Consider the following 23,018-nt stretch of genomic DNA (forward strand, 5'->3'; position numbering starts at 1 on the left):
TTTGTTCTTCAGTCTAGTTGTGGAGGGCGTTGCTTCACTGGCCCATGTTGGTATTATCATTGCGCTCTTCCCGGGTGAGGCAGATCGGTTGCTGGCCCTTGGATGACCACTCACAGCAGCTCATGCCGGCTACCAGCCGCTCATAGTAGCTCACGGCAGCCCACTGCAGCCCCACTACAGCCTATGCCATTGCTGGCGATTCACGGCAGCCCAGCTCCATTTTGAGCTATTGTTCACCATCTTAGCTGCAGAGGGCGCAGTGTGACTGGCCCATGTGGGATCCGAACCAGTGGCCCTGCTGCTCAGAGCTTGTGCTCCCAAGCCAACTCAACCAATGAGCCACTCAGCTGGCCCTCGAGGCTTTTTCTGTATCTCCTTTTTAAACTATCCCTTATCTCTGCCCTTCCTTAATTATTTCTATTTATCTACAAAATTATTCACTTATAATATTTATGAATTTGTAATACATAATATATTGAGTGGACTAGAATACTTATGTTAGCCAGGGAGTATTATTTTCAAGTTATTGCAAAATCTGCAAATGGGCAAATTATGCCAATCATTTGTTGGACATGAAATCAGAGCAAGGAAACTAGCTAGCTTAACTAAATTTAAACTTTAGCAAACTTCTGCTAAGATTGCCAGATGTATCTGTCATCACCGTATGAACACCGTGTACAATGGAAGGTTTCGCTGGCCAGGGCATCTTCTGTCTGTAAATCGTGGCACGGACAGATGACACTGTTCCTCCTTGGCCTGGCCTTTCCAGAGGCTCAGTCTTGAAGTAACACATTGTTTCCACACACTGGGAGAATGTCCCTCGTTAAGCATTCTTTAACAAACGCCTCCTCTGCCCTACCTCTGCCCACTAAGAGAGCCTTCGCACACATTTTCAGCTCTTCCCAGATCACTTGGACCCGTGTGGTGAGGATATAAAGAGCAGGGGCAAGAACAGAGGCGCCATCTGTAAACACAAGGTAAATGAATGTGACTTGTGCTTTAGGTCACAGATGGGGAAAGAGGGGTGCTGCCAGTCAGGTTAAATAGTCTCTTAAGCAATCTGAGTCAAAAACAAGAGACTCCTCCCAAACCAGAAGCCCCAGTCTGTGTGGAGAGGCATTATTTAGAATAAACTGGCCAAAATAGTAAAAGAAAATACCATAATACTACCACTCAGTCACTTAAATATATTTCTCAAATGAAATAAATTTTGAATTTTCTATGTTTATGTTCATGACATAATTATACATAAGTGGGAAATGGAAATGGCTCCCAACATTTCAATTAAATATTTGAGGATATAAAATAGTCTGCTCATAAAGAAAATAAATATAAAAATAAAGTATTTTAGGCAGGTCATTTTTAAAATATATGCACCTAGGATAGTGCCTGACCTATAATATTCAAAAGTTAAATAAATGATAAAATATAGTTCATATGCAAACCTTGCAGGTCTTCTGTTTCAGGTATTGCTTTGTCCACAGATGTACTGTCCACTTGGGAAGATGCTACAGATTCTGATAAAAGTGACTGATTTGATACAGGGCTAGAAAAGCAAAAATATTTAGATTTTAAAAGATCATCTCTGTGCAGCAACTAAAGTGATATAAAGAGTTCAACATAGGAGATTATTAAGAGAAGAATTAACACAAAAATATTTTTTATGTAACTTAAAGACAACTGAAGAACTTAGAAACTTTGACCAATTTGGACCAGAAATTTATTGCTTTGGAAATAAAGCAACAGGGTGTAGCTTGTACGTGAATTCACTAAATGAAAACTAGCGTGATAAAGACATGCACAGGAAGCCTAATACAAAGTTATGACAGAGTCACAGAACGGAACTGAACACCTCCTTGTCATGAACTGAAAAAAGAAACTCCCAGGTAGAAACTTAGTATATGTTTCCTACTAGAATAAAAGTGAAACAAACGTTTCTGTATTTTCAGGCTTTTGAATGATGTGACTTCAAAGTTAAAAAAGAAAAAGAACACTTCAATACAAATAAATGTGAGTACCACATCATGTATAAAACAAAGAGAATCTGTGACAAGGCTTCTTTTTAATACAAAATACTAATACTTGCAGAATAAGACTATAATCAGAAGAACTTAACATGCTTCAAAAGGACTTCAGGGGTGAGTCAGGATATATTATGAGGAGGAATGAAGGAAAAGCTGTTTGAAAAAAATCTGAGACTCAAAAGACAACCTACAAAAACAATCAAAAGCCTTTTCTAACTAGTCAGTAATACTGTGACTTTACGTAGTTTTGATTGATCGAAATGGAATACACTCTCTTCTGGTCCTTCGCTGTCCAAGCCCAGCCCCGAGGGCGCGCCTTACCTTGGCTGCACAGGTGAGGATGTAGAGTCTAACGCTGACTGAGCTTCGGGCGCACAGCCTTCTGTGCACTGAACTGGTAAAGACTCAGACAGACTACTGACAGAAGTCGCTGTAACAGGACCACATTTCAGATTAGTGATTCTGCACTCTGGCCAGTCCAACACCTTATCTAAAAAAATCAAGATCAATTTTCCACAAGATATAGTAGATTAATTTTGTTTTACTATATAATATATTGGTTCATCACTTTTAGTTAAAATTTTTCAATACTATATAGTTTTCCAGTGAATATATGTTCATTTAACCGTAAAGGAAACCATATGCAAATTGTATATATTAATAAACTAAACTCCTATTAATATTTCTCAGGACTGAACATCATCAGACCCTTTAACTCCCAAACATCTTCTAAGTTCAGTGCACAAATGAGATAATTTAGTAGCGAGGCAAACAGGTTCAGAATTAAAATCTGTGCTCACTCAGCACATTAGGTTATATTATTTTCCCGTCTTCATAAGGCAGAAATTCAGATGATGATTTAATTTTAAAAATAATTTATAATGATTTGACCTCAGCCTTAAGAAAATTTAGAGTTTTCATTAAACAGTTCTAGCTTTTGGTTCGAACATGAAGCAATGACGAGAAAGACACCACACAAAATTTTAAATGAACTAAGAGCCTGCACTGTGATCGACCACAAAATCCTATACATTTCAGCATTATCCTATATTAATACTATTAAAACTTTTGCGAAGCTTCTACTCAGAATTCTCATGATCCTTCTAATACGACTACTGAAACAAAAGCCCGCCTCAATTCCAGAACCCTTGGACAGAAAATGGCATAAAGAACTCAAGTGAACTGGGGTTTAACACCCCTTACTCTGATTCCAACTGCTCCACTTGTCCTTCCTGGTGGGGTCGGACTTTCTCTAAAGTCTGCTGCGTTACCTACACCCCATTCTTTCCTTCGACAACTATCCTGACTTCAGAAGTGGTCCAAGATTACTTGGACCTCTTGCAGCCCTCACTGCCTTCCCTTCCCTTTCCAAGGTGGCTCTGTATATTGGAGGTATGCCTCTGGTTGACTAAGGGAATAGAGCTCCAGAGTACAGCAGTGAGACTATGGACTGGAGTTAGAGTGGCTGTTTTTAGTGCGTAAGGATACTCTCCTCCTCTTTCCCGACCACTGATAATCATGGTATGTAATGAGAAATTGTACTCAGATGACTGTAGTAATCCACATACAATGCGACAGCAGAAAAGGGTACGTTGTGCTATCCAAGTGTATCTCAATGACGAATACTGCTGTGTTTTAACAGAAGTACTTACCAGGTGGGCTTATTCTATCATTACTACTGTTCTGTCTTTGAAGATGTTCTTTGTAGCATACTGAACACATGCCATTTGTGCGAGGGTTTCCATAAAATCCGCAGCCAGTGGAACACAGCATAGGCACTTGGCTGTGATTAGTTTCTTGAGCCATGTTCCTCTGTTGCACACCTGAAATTCACACATACAATCAGGAAAAAACGCAGACACACACTGCAGTCAGACATGATCCCAATCTGCTTTACATACCAAAGGGAAAGCCACATTTACTCCCCTCTAAACCACCCTATGCAGCCGTCTCAAGACATAGGGCTAAGGTGGAGGGAAAAAATAGACTGAGAGGATACAAACTGAACCGGCATCTCCAGCCCACTCCACACAAGCAGGTGTGGACCAGCCCAGAGTAGAGAGAGCTCCTAGAAAGGATCTGCTCAGAAGGCGCCACACTGTCAGGTGGTAAGGAAAACCCTTCAGGTCTAGTTCAGTTTGGATTCTCAGTAATAAGAAATATACATGGTAAGTTTGCCTATATGTTATACTACTACTACTAATTTCTAAACATTTAAACTCTTGTTCAAAGTTCATATTTTAACTTGTATAATTTATTCTGTTTAAAAAGCATTTAACATAATATCAATGCTGGTGAAGATACGGAAAAATGGGCAGAATGCTGCTGAAATGAGAAACTGGTTCAATCTTTTCGGAAAGCAATTTAGCAATTCACCTTAAGAGCCATGTAAAAGACTGCCCTTTGAACCACTCATTCTCCCACAGGGGTGGGGTCTTCAATAGAATAACTAGGGTATAATCAGAAAAAAGAAGAGGCACAGTGTGAAAGGCATGTACTGTATGTTGCTCATTAGGACACAAACAGCATCTGTTAATCATCAGGAAGGACAGGGCAGAACACAGAGAGCATGGCGAAGCCCGTGCTGTTGCTTCTGATCTGAACCTTTTCTGCACTTTTAAAATCCTCTTAAATGAAGCTACTACTTGCGTAACTGGGAACAAAAATTTTTTTTAAGTATTTAAAATTTAAAAATGATCAGGGCAAAGGACTGTGTGGGAACCACAGGAAGGCAATAATCAATTCCAGCAGATGGAGAGCCCCATGTGTCGTTCTTCCCACAAAGTGAGTGGCTCTCTGGCATGAGAACATGACAGAAGGTAGTAACAGGCCCTTATTAAACCCCCAAATGAAACAAAGGTGTATGTGCATTTAAGACGGGTCCGTGTTCACGGATCTTGAAGGATGAGGCTAACAGGAGGGTGTTTTGCCTCTGAAATTGTCCTTGGGTTGACAAACAATGAAGGGAAACATTCATATTACCAATAACAGATTTTCTTCCACACCTAAACTATCAGAAAAGACTGCTGCGAGGTGGGGGGTGTCTAATGCAGATTTCAGAACCAAGAGCAATAATGCACTTGACTGGATTACAAAACAAAGCAGCAAGCTCATCATTTGCCTTTAAAAGAAATGTCCTAAAATTGTTGAGAATATTTAGATCTTTGGTGTAGGAATACAATTTGGGATTCTGACAAATATCTTACTGCATGACAGCAAGTCATTTCCAGATCCAGTCTTTGCTGCTCTGCTATATATTCATACATACATACATACATACATACATACATACATACATGTGAACTACTTTAGGTCCCAACTCCCCTGCAGTTCTGTAAATACTCGTCATATCAAATGAAAAAGTAACAATGATAACAAAGAAAAGCTAATGACATTTTGTCGATTCGGAGGCCTACGCTCCTGAGGGATAGTGTTTGTCGGTTTCGGTATCAGGGTAATTGCTCAAGGTCATGTACATAGCTAACGGGATTCAACGCAGGCAGTCTGGCTTCAAGGCCCATGGTCTAAACCGGTGGTTCTCCAAGTGTGCGCCATGGACCCCAGGGAGGTGAAAACTGTCTCTGTACAGATGCTGAGTAATTATGCGTCCTTTTTGCCATGTTGACATGTGCAAAAGTAATGGGGTAAGACACTCAGAGCCTCATCAAGGAGCCAACCCCACACAGACAATGGCACCCAAGGATAATACTGGTGGAATTCCTTCTCACCATGCTCACAGTAAAGGTAATCTTATTAAATCTTGACTCTGAGCACACACGTCTTGTTAGTATTTTGTGTGACAAACTGGGAAGTATGCATAAAGCATTTCTACTTTGTACAGAGGGACGACTGAAGAAACAGCATGTACAGCTGTGTGAGCTGCAAGCTGACCAAGTCATCTTTTTCACGGAACATATTTTTTATTTTGAAGAAAACTGACAATCTCTGGTTATTCAGACTTGAGTATATGGCAGACACTTTCTCAAAAATGAACAAAATGAGCCTGTCACTTGGAGAAAAATAACTAATAGTATTTATGACCAAGGATAACATTTAAGTGAAAAGAAGCTTAACAGGTTTCTCCACTTTTTAGAGAGTTTCTGCTAAGATCAGTGGTGATATTAATGGCATGTGAGTAGCTGGTACTATATCAATGTTTGGAAGATCTGTGTAAGTCAGGAAACCAATATTTTCCAAGTGACCGATGTACAACAATACAAAATTATTCATGAGTGTAAGATCCATTCAAAGTGAAAGACAGACCAATGAATTTTAAAGTAACAGGACAAAAAGCTTGTATACAGTTTGAGACTCTACATTCAACTATCCCTTTAAGAAACTACAATTTGTCAAGTTTTGGTGTAATATCAAAGAGTAATCTCTATAAATTGAAAAGATTTTTGAAATACTCCTCCTTTTTCCAGCCACATACAGTATAACAGTGATGCTTCTTTATAACATTATAACAGATTGAATATAGACCCAATTACAAGAATCTTGCTGTTTGCTATTAAGGCAGACCTTTAGGAGATTGGCAAAACAATGCCACTTTTCTCACTAAACCTTTTTGGTGTGGGAGGAATGATTATTTTTCATAAAATATTTTTAACTAAGTTATTAAATATTTTGTCATTTTTCTCAGCTTTAACTTGTAATATAAATATCGCTTGGTATACCCCACATAAACAAGCTTTTCAGGGTACTAATAATTTTAGAGCATATAAAGGTCCTGAAACTACAACTTTTGAGAACCCACTACTGTAAACTACGCATTTTCGCATTTTCACAGCCGGCAGTACCATCACCTCAAGGGACCAAACAGTGATTCTTTGGGGGAGGGGAGCACACCAAAAAAGCCTTACTCTTCATGTACAAAACACAAACACACATATAAGTCATCAATAAATACACAGTATATCTGCGAAATTAAAATTTTACAGAGGTGAGAGTCCAATTAGGAAAAAACTCTTTTAAAAGGCTCCTTAGGAGGCAATAAAGGACAAAAGGCTGGGAAACACTGTTCCAAACCACCAACTGTTCTATGCTGCCTGTTAATGACATTAACATGGTATCAGAGAAGAATTAAAGGCACTTTCCCCACTGGTACTGAGAAACCTTTTAGTACATGGCTGGCAATCACATGCACCCAAAAAAGGTAAATACTTTATTTCTATAAAACTCAAGCAAATAGTCACAGAGTAAAAGTACAATAAGACCCCCAAGCCGTTCTATATCACAACACCTGCTTTTGAACAGTAAGGTTAAAATTCAAAAACATGTAGCAAACTAACAATGATTTTCAAAGTCAAGAGCTTTCTTATAAAAAAAACAGTATCCTGGCAGATAAAAAGCACAAAGGATTTCACAGGTTACTTCGAAAGGAAAAAAAAAAGGAACCAACCTTACTCATTCATCTTTAGGCCACAAACTGTACTTCCCATGAAGATTCAGAAAAAGCCCAAACCACAGAAGGGCACCTTAGTGTGGGTGGGCGTGTCCTGCTGCAGCAGGCAGCGATGGAGGAAGTGCACGTCCTGGCCCTCCTGGGCCCCCTCCTGGCCGCTGTGCCTATTCAGGAGGCCAAACATCAGCAGGGCCCGCTAGTCAGGCCGGGACTAGCCGGCATTCGGGGCATTCAGGAAGGGGAAGGGAGGGGAGGGAAGGCAGAAAAAGTCCTTAACTGTTACTCAGTGAGATTACAAAGCTACAAATCCAAGGAGGTAAAGGAGGAGATTACCAGACATAAACAGAAAGAAATGATTAGCACGGTATAATAAAAAAAGTCTAGGAACTGCAGAGAATTCATAAAATGTGATTTCTGACCCGTAATAACATTCATAATCAAAACCACAGCCCACCACCCTCTCCACTCTTGGACAGCACTTCAGAGTTATTCAGAGCTTATTATGGGCCAAGAACTGTTTTTATTGTTTTATTTACATTATCTCATTAAACTCGTTCCAGAACCCTATGATATTGGTGCTACTGATATCCCCACATTAAAAATGAGGGAACGGATATTCAGAGACTTAATAACTTGCCCAAGGTCACATATCTAGCAGGCAGCTAGGTCTTTTTATCTAAAAAACAAAGATAATGGCTCAAACTCCATCCTGTCCCTATCAAACCTCTAATTTTGTGAGCTCACATCAATTCTTATCCTTTTCATTTAAAGATAATTTAAAATTTCATTCATTCATTATTCCACCTGAAGCTACTAGGCAGCTTTAATTAGCTTAACCAAGCTCTTGAGAAAATGTGTTCCTTTAAGTCTTTTTACCTAAGAAATTCTCATTAGCATAAAAAAATTCAAGATAAAATATTTTAAGGCTACAAAGAAAATTCACTACCAATTATTAAAATTCTAACAAAATAACAGCCATGAATGAATGCAACGCACAATCCATTCTAACTGCAAATACATGTCAATTAAACTTACTTCCCTCTGCTCCGTTCCCCAGACTGAAGTCACCAAGTTGCAATAATTTTCATTTCTTTTCTTTCCCATTCTAGTTCTGATTCTCATTACTTCACACATGGGTTACTTTAGCAGTTTTTTCTTTGTTTTACTGCCCTTCACCATCCATTTATTTAACTTCTCCCAAAATGCCCAGTTCTTGTCACAGTCCGTCTGTTTTAGTTACTTGTATAATTGCTCCAGAAAGGTGTACTTGACCTAGCATTCATGCTCTGCACAATTCACCCCAACCAATCCAATTTCCCTAGAAAGTGTGTGTGTGTGAAGAAAACAGGCTGGGGTCAGAGCAGCGTTCGTCTGAATCCCAGCTCTGCCCTTTCTTTTACTTGTAAGAGCCTGGACATGTCACGAAACTTCTCTGTGTCAGCTCCCTAAGAGGGAGCCTGTATCTTTATCTTTATCCAAGCAGATGAAATACGATGCTGCCTGCAGAAGTATCTAAATAGTGCCTGGCACATGGCAGAGACTCAGGAGCTGCTCTTACTCTGGTCTTCGGAAAGGAAAGGTCCTCTGCTCCCGTCTGTTTGAAACAAATCATGCTCAGTGCCAGGGACAAGCCTCCTTTGGGCTCACGGGGCCCCTTCCTTAGGAAATGCTGTCCGCGTCTGCCCTGTGCCTCGGCTTCAGTTCTGTTTCTTCTGAGCCCACTCTGCCCTCTTCAACCCTCAGCTCTGTGCCACCCTTTTGGGGGCACTTCAGCTGATTGTTACTGAAGAGCTTTCCAGATATGCGAGTCATTTCTCAGCAAAACTAAATTTCTAGCTTGAATCCCCTTTATGCCTAATATGAATTCCACACAATAGTTTACTGAATAAACACATTTCATGTTTGCTACAAATATTCATATCAGGCAAAAAATGGTTATCTTCCATTGAGGAGGGGAGAAGCCTGACTGATAGAAATGTTTCTGGTTCCGTAGTCAAATATACTGAAATGGTCATTCAGCAGGGATGATGACCAGTAGCCCAAGCCAGTTATAAAATACACATACATTTCATCCCATTGTTTTTCTCCCTCCTTCTGAGAGAGAGAGGGAGGGAATATAATTTACAATGAGTTAGTCCACAGAAGCTGTGAATGGGCAAACAAATTACATCTGACCGCAGCCGTGTTTGATCAGCCAGTACATGTTCATTTTTTTTTAAATTAGTGGTTAGTATTCAAAAATTGGGAAATGGTCACATAAAAATTCCAGATGTCTAGCTTCTCTTGAAAAATAACAAGACCTGACAACAGTGGACGCATGTCCCCAGAACTAAACCCACCAGCTGGGACCCCTTAGAGTCTGTACTCTCCAATTCGAGGTCACCATCACTTTTGGTTGCCTGACTGATCTTCCATTTTAAGCAGCAGTTTGCAATTCCTAGGTTAACACCTATGACCTTTGCAATCTGGGATCTTTACTGTTGGGCTGTCAGAAAAGTCATGACGTAGTCTTTCTGTTTTTCGTTGCAAAAATGCGTCATGACTTTTCCAACAACCCAGTATTAATTTCAGGAAAAGGAAAAAAAATGTATGCCACACGTTGAGTAAAATAAGAATGCACATGAAACTGAACTGTTCCTGCGGGCACAAGGTGAGAAGACCAGCTTTCCCCTCACCTCCTGCCTTTGGAACCACTCAGCATTGGCCAATCTTTGCAACTGTCTCAAGTGGAGGTTCCCAGAAGAGAGCAAAGTAGAACTTAAGGTACATCCTTCTACAATTTTTTTAATAATAGTTGGTCAAAAAGGAACGCCCATCCCGGTGTAGGTGCCTGAGGTGAGCAATTCCTGCGAGCACATGGCACTTTCCCCAGACTTCTGAGCATGCCCATCTACCAGCTACCATCTGGGCAACATGCGTATGTCCTAGGAGGCGAGAACCTTTGCAGAGATGACAAAAACTCCAGGAGAGTCAGAAAGCCAACAGATCAGCAGCTATGACTTGCAATAAAGCACTTGGGACGAATGCTCCTCAGGCTGATAAAAAGCACAGGGACTTGGCGGGGCTCCTATGGTACTGAGGATGCTTTGTCAGGGTCCTCTCCATACAGCCGTCCGCACGTCCCCAGGTCCCTATCTATGGTAGGCTCTTTCCTGCTGTGGCTTGGGCTGGAAGACAAGGAGGTGTGAGGCGTCTGGCTACCATGAAAACATTTTCAGGGATACTACATATCTTTCCCAGCAAATGATTAATTTCTCATTTCCAACGTACGAGGTTATATAAAAATAAGAGACTCCAAAATTAATTTGAGTAAATATAAACCTCACTTTCCCGCTAATGCTCTAAGGGAAGTCTTCATTGATGAGTATGAGAAATCTCACAAAAACGGGCCACCGTATTGTCTGCAGCTGACGACGACGGGTTTTAGGGAACCTGGCTGGCATGCCATCTCGATGGCCCTCATTTATTCCCGTCTGCCCAGCGATGTTTAAACCTGGGGTGATACGTTTTTCTGCAAATGACCACACAGTAAGTGCTTTGGGCTTCACAGGCCACAGGGTCACCTCTGCTGGGGCCGCAAAGGCAGCTCTAGACAATGTGGAAACAAATGAGCGGCTGCATTCCCAAAGAACTTAACTTTGTGCCACTGAAGTGTGACTTCCACACAATGGCCACAGCACGAAACGCTCCTCTTCTCATTTTCCCCCCAAACCATCCTTTGCTCATGGGCTGAACAGAAACAGATGCCGAGCCCAAAGTCTGCCAACCTCTGGATTACATAAGGAAGCAACTTTAAGGATCACTACAGGTGACGTGGGCGGGCTGGGGACACAGCGGGCCCAAGCACAGAACTGTTAACTGTGGGATTCTCAAACGCAAAGCTGAGTGCAAAGTGTACGTCGAATTTGCTCTTGCTGAGCCTCATCCATCACAGTTAAGTGTCTGCTCATCACCCAGTAAGGGCAGAGGGGGAGAGCCGGCAGTACTCATCCAAGTCTATCCCCAGGTATGGTTTCTGAGCAGCTGTGGCTCCGATGAGAAAATGACAGCACTGTCCTTGGAACAGACCCATCTCTATTTAGCGCAGTTTTCTACTCACCAAGACCAAATCCAAGGTGTCTTAAAATTTATAAAATCATTCCATAACTGAACCTGGAAGATATCTGCATTCCTGAAACTGACAGTTTGTGTCTGCCTCGTATGCTTTCCTTCTTCACTTATCTCAATCTTAATTTACTGTTACATTACACCTATGTTGTCTGTCTTCCCTCTACTGAAATGTGACCTCTGATGGCAGGGATTTTTGTCCATTTTGTTCACTGATGCTTAAAATAATGCTTGGCACACGGTAGGCCTGCAGTATTTGCTGAATGCATGGATGAAAAGGCCCTGCCACCTTGCAAGCACACAACCAGTAGAGGCTACATATTGAAACTGGAAGCTGGAACGGCCTCTTTTAACAGAAACTGAATTTGCTGTCAGAGAGGAGATCTGGGTCGGCCGCTACACGGGTTATGGAGTTTGTTCATTGAACAAGATGCTTGGCCTCAGGGCTTCAAGCTGTTGGGTGTCGCTTCCAATTCAGTCCACGCAGAGAGGGGTTCATCTAGCAACTTGCCTAGTTAAGCATACCAAACATAGGAATTTTGTAAGTGAAATTAACTTAAAGTCAATTTCAAGCTCTCAAGCTGGCCCAGGTCCCACATCGGTGCCTTAAGAATCACGGGCCAGCCGAGTGGCGCGATGGTTAAGAACTGGCTTGGGACGCCAGAGGGCCCTGGTTCGGATCCCACATATGAGGGCCAGTGACACTGCCCTCCACAGCTAAGATGCTGAACAACAGCTCAACCTGGAGCTGGGCTGCTGTGAGTCGCCGGCGACGGCGTAGGCTGCAGCCCCTGTGGCAGTGGGTTACCATGGGCTGCCGTATGTAGCCAGCAGCCAGCGTGAGCGGCTAGCAGCCGAAGCCGGCGACTGATCTGTCTCGCCCGGGAAGAGTGCAGTGATAGTGCCAACTTGGGCCAGTGAAGCAACGTCCTCCACAACTAGACTGAAGAACAAAAAGACAGCAACTTGTCTGTTATCCTTCCCCCAATTCCCCAGTGCTGTTCCCATCCCCCAATTCCCCAATAAAAATCTTAAAAAAAAAAGAATCAGACGTAGTTATTATTGTACAAAGCAACCCAATACTCTTTCTTGCAAAAGGGGGGAAATGCCCTCTCAAATTTTCCCATTGGTTTCCACATTCATGGACTTCAATTCACTTTTCTTCTCAAAAAGACTAATAACAAAATAAGATCTACACATGAGATGCGTATTCACAGCCCTTCCTTTTACTCCCTCCTCTTTGACCTTAAGGATTCTATTACAATTCAGCCACGCACACTCTGTGCTCTCTAAGGCAAGTCCCCCACTGTCTCCAGCATTTGTAGATGAACGTCTGTTGCTCCCTGACTGCCTCCATTTAACACAGTCGTTCTCTAAATTTCAATCTCTTCTGGTCCCTGAAACTTTGGCCAATACTTTTTATACAAATAACTGGCTTTACTACTTAATTTTATTTAACAACATTTATGTAGTGCTTTATGTGCCAAGCACTCTTCTAAGCACTATATAAATAGCAACTCCTTATCCCTCATAACAATTCTATGAAATCGGTATTATCACCATCCTCACTTCACAGAAGAGGAGCCTGAGGCATGGGGAGGGTAAGTGAATCGCTGCAGGTCACACAGTGATGGAGCTGAGAGCCAGCTGGGGTGACCTGGCTGGAGTCCACGCTCTAAACCAGTAGCTCCCAAAGCCTATCTGTGGACCCTGGCGGTCCCCAAGACCCTTTCGGAGGGCCAGGTCAAAACCACTGTCATAAAAACGTGTTTTTGCCTTTCCACAGTGCTGGCTGGCGGTGTAACAGCAATGGAGGCAGAACAGCTGGCACCTTGGCACGAATCGCGGCAGCCGCACCCAACTGTGCCAGTCAGTCACCGTGGTCTCCACCACTCTCTCTCTCTCTCACACACACAGCCGCCTCACTATGACTATTCTGCATGAAACAATAACATGATAAATTTGATTAAACCTTGATGCTGCTTCCATTCAGTGTGTGTGTCCTCGGCGACCTGTTCCAGGGCACTGGCACCCACAGTGAAGGCGTCCTCATTCTTGTTTCCTATCCACACTCCCCAAACGGAAGTCTACCCTGGACAGATCTGGGCACATGGCTCCTAGTCAGTGTCCCACCTCGGGGAAAGGCCTGCTAAAGAAACATGCCACACACACTCAGAGGCAAAGAACTGAACTGACAGCTCCTCGTCATAAGCAACACCGTCCTTCAACGTGAACTGAAACAGGGACAATGAAGGAACAACATGGTCTGGAAGGAGGGTGATATGAAAGAGAAACATCATGTTAAATACAGAGAACAGTTAGTTATTCCCAGTGCTATAGGTTATGGGCTGATAAACTTGTTCTCTAAGAGCCCAGAGGTAAATAATTCAGGCTTTGTGTCTCAACTGCTCTCACCTTGGTTGTGAGAAAGAAGCCACAGATGTTATGTAAATGAGTGGGCCCAGCTGTGTTCCAATAAAATCTTTATTCGCAAAAAGTGGTGTCCAAAAGGATGTGGCTATTGGGCCATAGTTTGCCAGTCCCTATTCTGGATGAGTGCCCGGCACAGAGGAAGTACACAAGTGTACGCTGGACGAACAAATGCTTTCCTAACTGTTTTAGTTAGATCATCAGGAAAGATGTAGCATGATTACGTGACTGAACGTCAGCTTGACCTCTCCTGCCACAGCTCTGTGATCAGCTTCCCTAATACACTTAATGTGGCGCCTACTGCTCTACTGGGTTCTCTGAAGACAAGTTTAGGGCACTTGGTTCTGCTCTCAGAAAGCAGCACAAGGACGGGAATATTAACATGTGGCTTTCATGCATGTGCGCAGATATCACATCTAATTCCAAAATTATAATAATCCCTGTTATAATAAAACACAAAATACTAAGAAGCACCAAAAATAGTTTTGGAACTCTCCCATCACAGGGGTTTAAAAAGAAAAAGGAAAGAAGGATGCCCAGAATGATTACTGCAAGATATCCCAGCAGCTGACTTCTCTTTTTTAGCTGAAATGTAATACCTTGGGGAGAGGGAAACCAAACACGCTGTGGAAAAAGGCGCAGCTACACATCATTGCGAAACAGCTGTTACAAATGCAGCAACAACCTGATGTGCAGTGTGACAGTGAAAAGGACAGTGAACTGACTGAACTGTAAAGCTGGCTCTGATTCTGCCCCTTCCCACAGAGATCAATGTCAGCCTCAGGTCCTCACATGAAGACGGGGTGACACCTGTCTTTTCTGCTTCACAGGATTTGGGGAGGATCATAAGACAGTGATGGTAAAAACAAGGGAACCCCATAAACAGCGACAGAAAGTTCAGGTGGCCCCTCCAGGTCAGTCACCTGCAGTTCACTGTGAGAGGGAGCATTGCAAGTATCAGGGATTCACAGCAGCTGCAGGCAGGAATCCCAGACTCCTTATCCAGCCCCCAAGCACATAAAGGGCCTCCTGCCACACAGACAGCGGCGGTCTGGGAGATCTCTGAACACACCTTGCTTCCATCCCAGACGATACAACTTCCGTGATTACAAATGTGAGAGAACGGTTTCTAGTATCTCCTCTCAAAAGCTTATAAAAGGATGCATTGATTGTGCTCGACAACTTCCAACAAAATTGACTAAGTGCTTATGCTCCTTTATAATTGTGGAGGAAGGATAACAGCAAGTATATGGTCTTCTCAGGGGAGAGAATCCTGTGTGCCTGGAATAGAGGGTGGATGGTGGAAACCACTCCTGGGAACAGGAAGGCCCCCCCTGTGAAGTTGCTGCATCCATTCGCTCAGGAGTCTGCAGTCCCCTCGTGCTGGGGTGAGCAGGAGGGTTTACAAGCGCTTACTAAATACTTTGCCATCATTTGTCTACATCCAGGTGACTTTATTTTTTTTTGTTTGTTTTTTTAAAGATTTTACTGGGGAATTGGGGGAAGGGGAACAGACAAGTTGCTGTCCTTTGCTCTTCAGTCTAGTTGTGAAGGACGTTGCTTCACTGGCCCAAGTTGGTATTATCATTGCGCTCTTCCCGGCTAAGGCAGTAGCTCGCCGGCCATTGGATGGACACTCATGGAGGCTCACCAAAGCTCACACCCACTGCCGGCCAGCCCCACTGCAGACTATGCCGACACCGGCGACTCATGGCAGCCCAGCTCCAGGTCGAGCTGTCGTTCCCTATCTTAGCTGTAGAGTACGCAGCATCACTGGCCCTCATGTGGGATCCAAACCGGGGCCCTGCTGCTGCTCAGAGCTGGCGTCCCAAGCCAACTCCTAACCAACACGCCACTTGGCGGGCCGGATATCCAGGTGACTTTAAAACTGCATGCTGTATGACATTAACGGTAAGCAAAAATGGTCAATCCAAGGAAGAAGGGTAGAAAAAATAAGGGGGTCAGGAATAGTGTCAATAAACAAAATACATGCCCATGCGGGAAGACTTGCTAATCAAAAGCCAGTCTTTCGACTCTATTCTTCCTAGCAGCTAATGCAAAGAAGGATGACTACTTCAGAGGTACAATAGTCAAAAGAAAACCAAATCAATTACTCAAAAGTACAATTAATCTTGGCTCAGATAACATAAGAGCACTTCATCTATAGTTTGTAAGCAGAACACAATGTGACATGCTCATCAATATCTGTAAAGCAAAATGCAAGGGTCCGGGGTTGTTTATTGACACCATTTTTCAATATAAATCAGTAGTTTGGTGCCCAACCTCAGGCACCAGGCAGCCTCCAAGGAGCCAGAGTAAAAATAAAGGCTTAGCGCATCTAAGGTGTGCATGGACTTATCATGCATGCTTGTCATTTAGGCAATCTTCAGGAAGTTTATTTCTCCTAACTGTGGCGCTGGATCAATGATCGCTGAGGCGGAGGGCAGGAACGGAGAGGAAACTGAGATGTTAAACTGGGTTAAAAACATCTGCTTCAAGCACAACAATTCCTGTTTGGTAATTTTACACATTAAGTTTCTATAAAAGACTTCACTTGAACAAAGGGGTTCAAACGGCTAAAACACACACGGCAAATCCCTTCTTGGTTCTGATGAAGAAGAGCACACGCGCAATGCTCACCAGACGCCACTCTGGTGAGCATTGCGCGGGTAAGCGCTCGTGAGCACTTGGGAGGGGGACGCAGCCACCAGCCCAGGCAGGAGGCAGCTACTCCACCTCTGCATTGAGATGCTCCTAGCAGCTGCCCACAGCGCATCATTGCAACTCCTCCAAATCCTTCCCCTAAATTAAAAAAGATCGGATCAGAAAATTGCATACCTAGATATGTTTTAGGAAGCTCTCACTGAAAATGTTAGCTCTTCTTTCTATGTACCAGGCCTGTGCTAGGCACCCTGCATGAAGTATCTCACCATATCTACATGAGGGGGGCAATGTTATCACCCCTCCCCCTGCTTTAATCAAAGAAATTGAGGTTAGACCTGCCCCTCACTGCCTCCTTGCTAACGTCCCCTTTTCATACAGTCTGTACTACCTACAGCTCTTAGCGCGAGCTGCCCTGCTGGTACCATGGATAACACCTCCAGGCAAGTTAATCAGACCCGGTGAAAACCTGACCATGGAACCAATCCCAAGTTGGGGTGGGACGAGGAAGAACACCAGACACAGAAAAAGATACCAAGGCTGCACACTGCTCGCAATCCTGTAAGCTATTTCACAGATCTTTTTAACAGCACTCCCTCCCCACTCCCACCCCTTTCCTTTCTTTAGTTAGAATGGACGTCTCTTCCCATGTGTTCTGGTCCCCAGCTGGAATCCGGGAAACAGGGAACAGTGCCCGAGTACCGTAAACTGCACAGTGATGCCAACTTCAACAGGCTCTCCACGTGAAGGGCAGAAAGACTGGGCCTGGAAAGTGAGGCCTGTGTCACAGACCTCACACCTTCATTCCCGGGAGCCCTGTCACCATCAAACCAGGAGACGACAATACTGCTTCTTTGGAGCCACTGAAGATTAGGAACTAGATAACCCCTAGACTCACAGAGCTGTGTCCCATAGCGACCAGCCCAGAAAGGGGAAGCATTGGGCCAGCTCACACCTGAGACTCCCAGCACTTCTGCCTGTGACTGCGCGTGGCCCCTGTACCCCTGCCTCATGCCTCTGGCTACTTTTCCAAGAACATCCAGTCAGCCTACTTCTAAAGGCCTTCTCATTCACTGATTCTGAAGATCTCAATTTTGATTTTTCTTTGGCCAACACATTTGAGCTGTGGAAGAGTAAGTAAATTCCCCTTAATGTAAATAACATTCCTTCCACTCCATGCCACCCTAAACAGTAGGATTTTATAAATCTTACACACAAGCCCATCATCCCGCTCAATGCATATCTTTTATTTTAATCACCTCATCTGTACAACCATGCATTCCCCTAAGGGGGGAAAACATTCGATTAAGAGTCTCCTACATCTATGAAGAACAAAAAAAAAGCAGGAAACTAGAAAAAAATTAGACTCCCCACCAACGGGTTCTTAAGGTACTTTTAGTTAAAAAAAAAAAAGGGAGAGAGAGAAAGAGCTTTTCTTCTTCAGTGGGTATACTATTAAAGCACTTTTAAAAAAAACAAAGTTGGCAAATTTAAAAGATTTCCAATTGCATTTAGGAAACAAGCGTTCCTTTATTTTGAAGTATATGCTCTCTGATTAAACAGAGCTGTTTTTTAAATTATTAAGTATACTAATTTAAATTACTTCCAAAAGCAATTTTCTATATTAATACCTAACATCATATTCCCCAAAATATTTTTATGGTTGTTTGTCAAACAAATAATTTACAAAATCTGATTATCAGCTGCACAGTAGATGGCAATTTAAAGAATTACCATCTTATGTTTCACAATAGATTAGCAATGTAGACCCAGTGCTTAACATCATTCTGAAAAAACAAGCTTGGACGCTAAGGATAGTTAGCTATTAGGTGTCCTTCTCAAAAATTCTTTATAAATAAAAATCTACCACTCACTCCACCCTCAGTATGCTACCCACCAGAAAAATAGAGACCCTAAAAAATATCTCATCATGCTGACCTAAGGTATCCACAGCAACCGAGGTTAAAAAATTTTAAGTCACTATAGAAACTGTGAAGTCACCCAGCCCACGTCCAGGGTCCCAGGCTCCCATCTACTCACAGCTGAGGCTGAGGAGCAAACAGGGTCCTGTATCCCGAGACGGGCACTGGCTTCCTGCCTTCCCTACCCTCAGAAGCAGCTACTAAAAGTCTGAGTTTTATGCAAGAAAACATTTTAAAGCCTTCAGTCTTTTACTGCAGCAGACTTCATATTCATCCCTTTAGCAAATTTAACATGAAACAGAGTTGAGACAGTTCAAGTTGACTGTGTAGATCTTAATTGTCTACAATTTTGAGGAGCACTTTCACTATTATAGCTATATAAAAAGGTTGCTGAGATACAATTAAGAAATAAAAACATTTCATTTGGTATCTGACACCAATGTATAATATGACAAAATGTAACTTTAACAAACAGATTTTTCTTCACCAGGCCACAGGCTAGGTAAGCAAGAGTTACTTCTTATAATCATTTATATGCAAAGTAAGCAAACTAGGTATTTTTCTATTTTTCTAAGGTTTTGCTAATTTATTCAGCATAGACAGCCACTAACTAAAGAACAATTTTCATAGTCAATGGAGTGACCTCAGTGTCCCAAGAATATCCCTTGGGACCCTCCTGATCAGGGAGGACGAGAGTCTTGGTCCGACTGACAGAAGGAATAGCCACATTTCCGACATCTACTGTGAAGGTTTACAGCACATGCCGCACCCCCCCCCCAGATTCACATTTCCATAGCACCATCATCGCTACAGGTTTTAATCATGTGTTAGAAGGCTTGTCTGAAAAAGAAAACTGCATTCAATCACAATTTCCTGGAATACCCAGAATACTTTCCCCCTACATGTACAGTATTGGCCTCAATTTCTATAGTATATTTTAGAAAAAAGCTGTAGGATTTCACAAACATAGGAAACTTACTATTTAGATTGGTAACATGGTTTAAAAACACCATGAGAAATACATCCAAACACTCGAATCTCACTAATTTTTCAAGAATTGTTTAAGGCACATTTGCTATGCCTGACAGATGACTAACAGCTTTAGGGTCATTCAAAATAAACTGAAGTATTTTTTTGTTTTGTTTTTTTTTAGTTATCTACTTATACAGTACATATAAATACTTTTAAAAATGGTTCAAAACTTCCTAAAAGTTATAACTTGATAGAATAACTTTCAGACAAGGAAAGTATTTGTGCAGGAGTCTAGCTGCACTTTAGCAGAACTTATTAAAACTGGTTTTCACTGCAGGTTTAAATGAGCATCCTTAGTATAACACAACTAAAATATACATCGTACTATCTCGGGCTGTAAAAGAGAAGCATGCTTTCTGTATAGTAACAATTAACATTTCATGAGTGTGAGGCTCAGGCAAAAGTACCAAAGAATGATACAGCTCTGTGTGTATCAAAGTTTGATGAGGAATAATAGCACATACTGAGTTTCTCCACACAAATTACTTATTACAAAAGGAAAAACAGTAACTTTGAAGTTGAAGAACCTGACAGATACCACCTTAACCAAAAGATCAAAATTACCATCACTGTAAAGGGACAGTGGACATGTGTGTCCTGACGTGAGGCCCTGAGAAGCACACCTCCCTAACAGGGCATTCCTGCCAGAACTACACCTGAACTTGACCACAAGGACACACAGACAAATGTGAATTGAGGGAGACTCTATGCAGAAATGGTCCTTCATGCTTCCAAAACATCAATGTCATAAAACACAAAGAAAGGCTAAGGAAATGTTCCTGATTCAAGGAGAACAAAGACATGACATCTAAATGCAATGCATGATTCTGGGTTGGATCCTGGACTAGGAGAAAAACTATTAAGGAACATTATTGGTAAAATTAGAGAAATCTGAACGTGGACTGCATATTAGAGGTGTTATATCAATGTTCTATTTCCTTAATTTGATAACTGAAATGTCCCTGAAAATACGAGAACGCCCTTATTTGTAGAAAATATACATCTAAGCATTACATGGTAAAGGGACATGATGCATGCAATTTATTCTCTAACAGTTCAGAAAAAAATAACATGCCAGAGAATGATAGAGCAAATGTGGCAAAATGTTACCAATAGGTGAATCTTGCCAAGGAGTATGTGGGAATTATTTGTATTATTAATACAACTTTCTGCAAACTTGAAATTATTTCAAGGACCAGAGAAAATAAACATTTGAACCTGACATCCTAAGGATTCTGAACGCCTAATAAGTGAACCATATTTCCTGTCTTATCTCCCTCCATGCACTCAAACTCCAATCCAACAGCAGTCAAAGCTGGTCTGTGATTATCTATTCGGTGATTTATAAGAAACAGTGGTCCGTTTAAAAAAATCAACGTGAATGCTAAATGACAGGGCGTGTGACTCAGTGGAGCTGAGTCCAGTCAACGTCTGCCTCCTCCCAACCTGGTCATTCTATTGCAGCCTTCGGCAAACTGTGCTGCAGTTCACCAGAGAAACTTCCAACAGAGCACTGTTCTTCAGGTGGGAGCGCAGCAGGTGTGCCTCCTTGCTAAAAACTCCAAGTTAAGTTAATTTCTGATTATGCCAGGTAGCAAATCAGAACCAAAACAAGAGATAATGAGTGACCGATAACAGACATGGAAAATATTCAAACAAAACTCTGTAACGCCAATAAAAAGCTGAGGAAGCACAGTCACCACAAAGCATCTGGAAAAGACAAGATCTCAGGATGTTTATTGCTGAGAGGCTAACACACAAAGTGTGTTACGCCACACAGTGGCATAAAACCATCAAATAGAGGGAGGAAAGAAAAGAGGGGAAAAAAGGAAAAACAGAGAGGGAGAATAGGAATGAAAGAAAATATGCAAGAAAAGGGTAAATCCTAGTGGCCACATATTCCCACGTGCATTTCGAGTTCTCTTTCCTCTCCTGTGGTTTAACATGGTTTTCCTGGACATATTAACTTCCGTTTATCTTCTATTGTCGTCTACCTCACCTGCTGTCAGTCAGTCTGCATACAGCTTTAACAGCTGGAAGAGCACAGCTTTCACGGCACTGTAATTATCTGCTTTATACTCCATGTTTTTTGAGCTTGTCAAGAGGCCTAGATCAGTGGTCTATTAGGAAAACCTCAGTGTTTCCTTGGAGGATGAGAGTCTAACAGAAGAGGAGGCAGGAACAGGAGGGGCGGATGCCCAGCTAAACTGAAGAGCCAGCGCTAGGCAAGGCTGACCTGGAGAGAAGGGATGAAGTTTAACCTGCTCTGCTCATCTGGATGTGCCCTCTCCCCGGTCTGAGCGACCTACGGCCCAGTGTTTACTGGTCCTCCAGCGAATTCCACATCAGAAGCTCTGTTACTGAGATGTGGCTTTCTTTCCAACAGGCTCTCCATCAGATTAATCTGTAACCCAACAGCACCCAACACTACCTTGTTTAAAGCAGCACTTTGTGTCAGGTACTTGGAGAGCACTCACCTGTAAAACAGGCCATGTTGTTTCATCCCAGTCCCTGCCTTCTGCCCCATTTTCTCAGGTAGCGCATCATCCAACAATCGTCTACCTGCACCTACCTACTAGCTCTCCAAATTGTCTCTCCACTTTCAATTCATACTCTAGTTCCTTGAAGGCTACAGATAGGTGGTGGTGTAATAAAAAGCTCAGAGGAATTCACACTGTGAAAGAAACCTGACCAACTCAAACCTAAAATTTAAGCCAATTTTAAACCTGAAAATCCCTAATTTAAGAAACATGGGCTATGTCTATGGACGTTTCTGTGTATACCTACATAATATATTTGGGAGGGCAGGGAGCGTGTTTCGGGTACCCCTTGCCGCTAAGTCACCTCTTACCTACACCGCCAAGGAGACTGTAACATATGCAGGTGAGTGAGCAAACTGAGCTCATGTCACAGGCTTCAGGAAGTCACCAAGTCCTATCAATGTGGTCTGCAGCAGGGTTTCCAGCAAACGCCTGATACACGACATTACAAACCACAAACCTTCATCTGCAGCTTACTCTGTATTTCCCTTAAGTCCAATTGTGCTATGTAGGTGCCAAGGCTGAGGACAAAGTGGGTGGTGACATAAGGAGAAATGAGAAAAGGCCAAAATAATACAACTTAGTATAAGGTGGACATACTAGGGGGTAAGGGACAAGAAGTGTTGCAAAATTTTGCGCATTCTTGTAGATGCTAGTTTTAAATAAGGAATACCATTTTAGAAAAGGTTTTAGTTAAGCATAAAGGTAGCCTTTTCAGGGGTGAGGAGATAAAAAATAAAAGTACGTATAAAGAATAAGAGACTAATGGACCGGCCGACTGGCGCGTTGATTAAGAGCTGGCTTGGAACGCCAGAGGGCCCCGGTTCGGATCCCACATATGAGGGCCAGTGACACTGCCCTCCACAGCTAAGATGCTGAACAACGGCTCAACCTGGAA

At 42.5% G+C, this 23,018-nt stretch overlaps 1 protein-coding gene across 8 annotated transcripts in view; it reads right to left on the reverse strand.

Moving 5' to 3' along the window:
• Positions 1-23,018, reverse strand: part of ZFAND6 (zinc finger AN1-type containing 6) — a 49,616-nt gene that overhangs the window by 7,055 nt on the left and 19,543 nt on the right. For 4 of the 8 annotated variants that reach the window (XM_019640204.1, XM_019640203.1, XM_019640201.1 and 1 more), the window contains exons 2-4: positions 3,677-3,847; positions 2,346-2,454; positions 1,446-1,546 (exon numbers count right to left, since the gene is read on the reverse strand). In XM_019640204.1, the coding sequence (XP_019495749.1) occupies positions 1,446-1,546; positions 2,346-2,454; positions 3,677-3,830 (364 nt within the window). In that variant the 5' untranslated portion in view covers positions 3,831-3,847. Of the gene's footprint in view, positions 1-859; positions 965-1,445; positions 1,547-2,345; positions 2,515-3,676; positions 3,848-23,018 lie in introns of all 8 variants that reach the window. The other 4 variants (XM_019640200.1, XM_019640199.1, XM_019640206.1 and 1 more) reach the window with 3 other exon arrangements.

The sequence above is a fragment of the Hipposideros armiger genome, unplaced genomic scaffold (genome assembly GCF_001890085.2).
Source record: "Hipposideros armiger isolate ML-2016 unplaced genomic scaffold, ASM189008v1 scaffold_48, whole genome shotgun sequence".
Lineage (NCBI taxonomy): Eukaryota > Metazoa > Chordata > Mammalia > Chiroptera > Hipposideridae > Hipposideros > Hipposideros armiger.